The 6,837-nt window shown below is 35.2% G+C and overlaps 1 protein-coding gene and 1 pseudogene across 1 annotated transcript in view; both read right to left on the bottom strand.

The window, feature by feature from the left end:
- Window positions 1-1,319, bottom strand: part of LOC104809093 — a 2,886-nt pseudogene extending 1,567 nt beyond the window's left edge.
- Window positions 1,320-2,954: 1,635 nt separating this feature from the next.
- The window catches only part of LOC104808651, a 5,327-nt gene continuing 1,444 nt past the window's right edge, over window positions 2,955-6,837 (bottom strand). Inside the window, exons 4-23 of the mRNA XM_010534379.1 lie at window positions 6,636-6,698; window positions 6,482-6,563; window positions 6,261-6,408; window positions 6,051-6,174; window positions 5,771-5,951; window positions 5,656-5,684; window positions 5,416-5,564; window positions 5,222-5,324; window positions 5,051-5,146; window positions 4,918-4,973; window positions 4,720-4,843; window positions 4,568-4,630; window positions 4,421-4,480; window positions 4,167-4,328; window positions 4,005-4,078; window positions 3,835-3,928; window positions 3,613-3,749; window positions 3,453-3,533; window positions 3,265-3,370; window positions 2,955-3,190 (exon numbers count right to left, since the gene is read on the bottom strand). Of these exons, the coding sequence (XP_010532681.1) occupies window positions 3,107-3,190; window positions 3,265-3,370; window positions 3,453-3,533; window positions 3,613-3,749; window positions 3,835-3,928; window positions 4,005-4,078; window positions 4,167-4,328; window positions 4,421-4,480; window positions 4,568-4,630; window positions 4,720-4,843; window positions 4,918-4,973; window positions 5,051-5,146; window positions 5,222-5,324; window positions 5,416-5,564; window positions 5,656-5,684; window positions 5,771-5,951; window positions 6,051-6,174; window positions 6,261-6,408; window positions 6,482-6,563; window positions 6,636-6,698 (2,016 nt within the window). The 3' untranslated portion in view covers window positions 2,955-3,106. The remainder of the gene's footprint in view (window positions 3,191-3,264; window positions 3,371-3,452; window positions 3,534-3,612; window positions 3,750-3,834; window positions 3,929-4,004; window positions 4,079-4,166; window positions 4,329-4,420; window positions 4,481-4,567; window positions 4,631-4,719; window positions 4,844-4,917; window positions 4,974-5,050; window positions 5,147-5,221; window positions 5,325-5,415; window positions 5,565-5,655; window positions 5,685-5,770; window positions 5,952-6,050; window positions 6,175-6,260; window positions 6,409-6,481; window positions 6,564-6,635; window positions 6,699-6,837) is intronic.

Below are 6,837 nucleotides of genomic sequence, written 5' to 3'. Positions count from 1 at the left end.
TGTGTATATATATGTATATTAAGGAGGTATATATATACGTATAAACAAATATTTTATTTATATATATATATATATATATATAAATATAGGTATATTTTGTGTTTATATATTTTTATTTTCTATTTCTTTATGGATATATATGTATATATAGGTATATTTTGTGTTTATATATTTCTATTTTCTATTTCTTTATGGAGATTGCTTACCTTATCAATCAAAAGAGAAACTTTCCTCATTTGTACGATTCTCATATCCTCATTATCCGACTACAGAAGCATTAAAACCTGAATAAGAGAAGGCTTCTAATGTTTCAACTTGGTAAAGAAACCCGTCGAAGTTTTCAGTCACCTTGAATACTGCACACGAGTATGTCATCGTCTCATCCAAAATAGAGCAAACATCTCGTTGCTCTGTGAATTATATCGATCAAGAAATGAGATTTAGATGTAAACAACCGAGAGTAATTAATTAGTTCATCTAGATTGAAAACATGTAAGGATTTATAAGAACACTTACCAAATCATAGTGAAGAGAAATGTTCCTACGAGCTTGTGTTAAGGTGTTCATTCTGAAGGCATGCTTTAGAAAGTACTTTGCTGAGGCCAATCCAGCGGTGAAAAACATCGGGGTCCACCAACCCCTAAATAGATCAGGTAAAAGAAGCGAATTTCGGGCGATAAAATTAACATATCGAACTTACAGTGCATTCATTGAAGTGTTCATTACCTTTTCTTCGCACGATTTGATTTTGATGAGTTGAGATCTCTATTAGCTATGAGAATCTGTATGCAAAAGATCAAATCGAATGTTGAAAAAAGAAAAAGAAAAAGACTCAGGTCGGATTCTATGCCTTCTATAAGTATATATTTACCATGATCAAATTCAGAAGCCCTTGTCCTTGTCAACGAACGAAATATCTTCACTGACGTAAGCATCCGCAAGGCCTATGTCCACCTCGGTCATGAACTTGTAGAATCAAGAATCCAATTCTTGAGTGAGTCATGGAAGAACAACATCCACAACTTCATCTTTGTACTTTACCTTCCAGTAAAATTGAGGATTGTGAATCTTCATAACAGATTTCAAGGTACATTTCGGATGTTTCCCACCAAACTTGAACACTGTTCCTCCATCTTCTAGTAGACTATCGGTCACAGGGTAAGAAAACACATTGACATTAGAAGAAAAAAATTCATATGGAGAATTATTGAGTTTAGGTGTCGGGTCGGGGCTTACGTAACGTAACCCGTTGAGATGTATTGTCCCATGAATCTGGTGACGAAAACCTTAGCCGCTGTCTCCGCAAAAGACGGGGCCATATGTTTACATCCTTTTCCACTATTATCCATTAACCAACCCGTATATATTTGTTATAATGTTATATTGTTTCTAATACGCATCGTTATGCTTGATAAATGTATTTGATTAAAATACTTTAATAACTTAGAAATATATACTAAAAGAATTCTATAAAAATTTTAAAACGTTCAATTAAGATCTAAATTACTCATAAATGTGAATAAATATTTGTCTCTTAAAACAAATCTAAAAATCTATAATGTTTCTACAATTACAATCTGCAGTTAATAAAATTGCACATAATTTTCTTTACCCGAAAACAATTGCACATAATTGTAGTAAAAACTATATTATCACGTTTTAGTTATTGTTCAGTACTTCCTTTATACTTCTGGCGTTAATTTTTCAAACCTCATAAAAAGATTTAAAAATAGATTTTTTTTTTGTTAGAAGCGAAAAAAATAATTTAAATGTATTTTAATATAATAATACATAGATGAACTATTTAATTATTATACCTAGTATTTTTAGATTGTAAATGAAAAAAGCTAATTTTTAAATGATAAATCCTAAATAATAAAAATGTAAACTCTATTATAATCATAAAATACATCCATTTCATTATATATTAATTTTAATAAGTATTTATTGTAAATATAGAGTCTTTAGTTGTCATAACTACAGAAGTGGTAGTTGGTTAAGTTTGAATTGTTTTAAATATTTTATACATGACATGTATATATTTAAAGGAGAATTTCACATAAATTTTCAACTTATATAAAAATATTATATAGATACATCAACATTCAACACTAAAACTTTATATACGAATTTCGTTAAAACTGTCAAATTTCTCATGATCGGTAACGCCGCTTGACGGTTTGACGGAATCTGGCAATGGTGGATATATATATTTAATTATGAATGTAGCAGTATTTAATTATGCCATGACTTTGTTTACCTGTCTACCCTTTTTTTTAAACCGGTGTGGTTGCTTAAATTCCAATAATTTTTGTGTGAATAATTAAATAATAAATATATGATAACACAAATAACTGTTTTTAAGTGTGTTTGGCAAAAAAATATGTAAAATGAGATGGAATTGGAAGCGCCCACGTATGTTTACATGAAATATATTAAAAATAACGTTTTCATTAGAAAAATAATAATTATCCAAAAAAATCCGTAGAAAATTGCCGTTGTGCGTTGATAGTTTATTACATGAAAAATCCCAAGAAAAATATATATTGGTCAAAGAATCTAACGGGACACTTAATATCCGTACAATCATCATAACAATGATTCTGTTGTCGGTTAAAAAATGTTTTCGGTTATATTGATAGAGATTGGTTAAAAAATGTTGTCGGTTATATTGATAGAGATTGAAAATGGTTTCGTTTATTTAATTAAAAATGTGAGTTTGAGAATGTTAAAAATACGAAATTCACTTATACTAAAAAAATTATTTATACATGTTATGTGACCATTACAATGATTGGTTCGTAATATTTGTTTAATTAACTTGATAAAATGTGGAAAAAAAAGAGAGGAAAAAATATAACAATTTCAATTCCAGTATGTGGTAATAATTTTGTTGGGTTCACATTAACACGGACTTGTTTCTGAAATTGTACAACCGTGGAGATCACATTCACGTACGGTAACACCACCTTGTTGTCCGAACAGCAGAATCAACCATGAAAGCTCTTATTCATACGTCAAATTATACATAACATATGCATTATTTATGTATTGATGATAAAGGTATTCATGATAAAGAACTCGAAACATTCATATAGCTTTCGGTTTAAGGGTAGGAACAACGAGCCGAAGGGAAGCTCATGTACGGATCTCCGAACACTGCTGTGTTTCCAGGACGAGAAAACACCACCTAAAACCCGTGTAAACATGAAACAATGTTATCCGACATCAAGTTAGATACCGTGGAAATCACTTTGTTTTTACCTGGTAGTCTCCGAGTGTAAGAGTCTTGAAGCCAGCAGCAAAGTAATCCAAGTAATATTCCCACTTTCTGATGAATTTCTCGTCGAATCCGAGAGCTTTAACTTGTCTACGCGGATATTGGGTTTTTTCCATGTTAGCTAACGGATGAATCAAACGTATGAAAAGATTCAGTCTTTCCTTTTTCTTACTCTTGTCTCTCCAAGAAGTTATGTCTCCAGCATCTCAGAGTCTTGTAGTAATTGATTCCGATGTTTTCAACGTGTTCGATGCTGCGTATTCATCATACCTCATCAGATTTGGTTATGGATAAAGACGATTTTATACACTATGCTGAAGAAGAAGAATCACCATAGCCTTGATGAAGAAGCCATTGCAGATGTTACTCTGGCTAAAGAAGGAAGGCATCCGCCCGGGAAGATATGTTCCTTGATGAAATCTGAACTTAATCTGTTCTCGTCGTAACGTGAATCGGGTATCGACACAAACTAGTATCCCGATGCAAGAAAATTCATTAAGATCGATTAAAAGAAATCATGAAGGAAATAGTGAGAGAATGAGGACAATAATTACTTGCAAAACAAGTAAGCCCTCTTCCGCAAGCGCAGATTCACAGCGGTTGAAAAACGCCTCCATGAATTCATGTCCAACATGTTCTATCATCCCGCTGAAACATCGATAATCTTTCCATTAGACATAGTTTAAGCCATCGGTTATACAACGGAGAATATGACATTCGTTACCAAGATATAATTCTGTCATATTTACGGGAATCCGACAGCTGATGATAATCGCGGAGTTCAAATGTAATCCGATCCTGAAATCAAGACATATATTTTTCTTAGTTGGTTGTTCCCTTTCCTTGTTACTGTCTGAAAGAAATATTTTCTCAGTTGTGCACATACCTCAAGCCCAGCTTCTTTTGCCTTTGCTTCGGCGTATTTAAGCTGTTCGACCGATAAGGTAATGCCGGTGTATTTGCATCCAGTTCGTCTCACAGCTTCTACAGCTAAGGTTCCCCAGCCGCATCCGATATCCAAAACCTCGTGATTCTTCTCAATTCTCGCCTAAAACGTTTGACCATGATGTCATAAAAAATGAGAAGAAAGCTCAGTTCGTGTGTTGTATATATCACATAGTTATCTTTTGTATTTCTTACCTTATCAATCAGAAGAGAAACTTTCCTCATCTGTGCCGTTCTCAAATCCTCGTCATCGGACTACAAAAACGTAAAAGAAAAAAACTCGAATAAGATCGGGCTTCAAACTTTTCAGCTGACAAATCTATTCAAAGTTTAATCGGTCACCTTAAATACCGCACACGAGTATGTCATCGTCTCGTCCAGAAATAGAGCAAACAACTCGTTACTCTGTGAATGACCCCGATCAAGAAACGCTACGAAGAGTAATGAGTTCATCGAGATTGAAAACATATGCAAGGGTTTGTAAGAACATTTACCAAATCATAATGATCGGAAATATTCCTACGAGCTTGTATTAAGGTGTTCTTTCTGTAAGCATGCTTTAGAAAGTACTTTGCTGACGCCAAACCAGCGGTGAAAAACATTGGTGTCCACCAACCCCTAAATAGACAGATAAGAATATGACAAAATTAGTACACCGAGCTTACAAAGCATTTACCGAAGCGTTCATTTACCTTTTCTTCGCAAGATTTGATTTCGATGAGTTTAAATCTCTATTAGCTATGAGAATCTGCATGTAAAAGATAAATCCAAATGATGAAAAAAGAGAAAAAGAAAAGTCTCGGGTTGTATTGTATGTGCATCTACCATGATCATATTCAGAAGTCCCTCGTCTTTGTCAACGAACGAAATATCTCCATTGATATAAGCATCTGCGAGGCCTAAGTCTGCCTCTGTCATGACCTGGCAGAATCAAGAATCCAATTCTTGAGTGAGCACTCGAAGAACAACACCCACAACTTCATCTCTGTAGTTTACCTTCCAATAAAACTGAGGATTATGAATCTTCATAACAGATTTCAAGGTACATTTTGGATGTTTCCCCCCGAATTTGAACACTGATCCTCCATCTTCTAGTAGTCTGTCAGACACAACGTAAGAAAATGCATTGGCATTAGAGAAAAAAGTTCATGTGGAGAGTTATTGAGTTCGAGTTTTGGACCGGGGCTTACGTAACGTAACCCGTTGAGATGTACTGTCCCATGAATCTGGTGACGAAAACCCTAGCCGTTGTTTCTGCAAACGACGGGACGATGTGTTTCGGATTGCTCGGAAAAGTGATATTTTTTCCTAACAGGTCTTGAGCTGCCGCTATGCCACCCTAAAAGATGAAGAATCGAGTTTCGGAAACTATAAGTAATAGAAAATATACAAAGCTATAAGAGAAGGGTTGTATTTCATTGATCATTTGCCTTCAATCCATCTTCATGGAAACCATAGCCTGAAAGAAAAAATTCTGACAAGAATCAGAAAGTATTGTTTCATCCAATATGGAGAAAAAAGATGGTTCACAATCTATATTCTCACCTTGATATGCACCACAGAACCATAGCCCACGTTTTCCTTGAACCTTGGAAAGCTCATGTGAAGCGGTCAAGGCGGCGACAGAAGGAACCGGGTGACCGGTGGTCCATTTGAGCAATGCCTTCTTTGGGGTATGGTCGGGATTCAATGTCGCGAAGAACAGTTCCCTCTTCTCTCCAAGATTCTGCAGTTTGTATCACACATCAATCGATCGATACTTTAACAATCAATTATAAAGCCCTTTTCTTCGTCTTCATCATGCCAAGAGATTGTTTCTATGTACCTGAATTGCATTGAGCCAGTATGTTACGCACACTTTATTTTCTGTGTTCCCGAGAAAATTACACGCGCTCCATACTGTTGGATTTCGGGGCATAAAATCTGTGTCACGGTGGAGATATATATGGCTGGCAAGTGAAGAGAACATTGTTAACGAATTACCTTATGCATACTTTATAACCAAAGAAGATCGACATTGAGTAGTTGGCGTTACCTGTAGTCGTATTGAAAAGCGCCAAGAACCCTCCTTTCATCGGATGTTGCTTGTTCCCCAAGCAACCTTAGAGCGTCCGGAGCGTGCATTGCCAATATACATCGATCGAATACTTCCTCCGACCCATCTCCATTCCTTACAGTGACACCTGCAGGTTTTGGATGCCAAAACTATCAAAGAAGATGTAGAAGAGAGAGAGAGAGAGAGAGAGAGAGAGAGACCATTATCTTCAGAAGTGGTAACCGATTGTACTTCACGACTTGTTCTGATTTTGCATCCTCGTTTTTCCAGTTCTGTCCTAACCTGATAGTATAGATATACATAATGATCCGTAATACTTGAAAAAAATCCATCATCAGTTAATTTTTTGAGTACCTTAGCCACATAAGTATGCGAATGCCCTGCAACGGTCAGCAATTGTGGCCTTCCAACAAAGAGCTAAAATGACATAAAATCGTATGAATTGGAAGTACAAATGTCTCGGGTTTCTTTTTCCAAAAAAAAAAATATATCTTGGGTTTAACACGAACCTGAAGCAAGTGATGGTCGCGGAAGAAACAAAGAACAGTGAATGCCG

Source organism: Tarenaya hassleriana, unplaced genomic scaffold (assembly GCF_000463585.1).
Source record: "Tarenaya hassleriana unplaced genomic scaffold, ASM46358v1 Cleome15, whole genome shotgun sequence".
Taxonomy (NCBI): Eukaryota; Viridiplantae; Streptophyta; class Magnoliopsida; order Brassicales; family Cleomaceae; genus Tarenaya; species Tarenaya hassleriana.
Note: the sequence above shows the minus strand (reverse complement) of the source record. Positions and strands in the feature narration are given on the sequence as shown.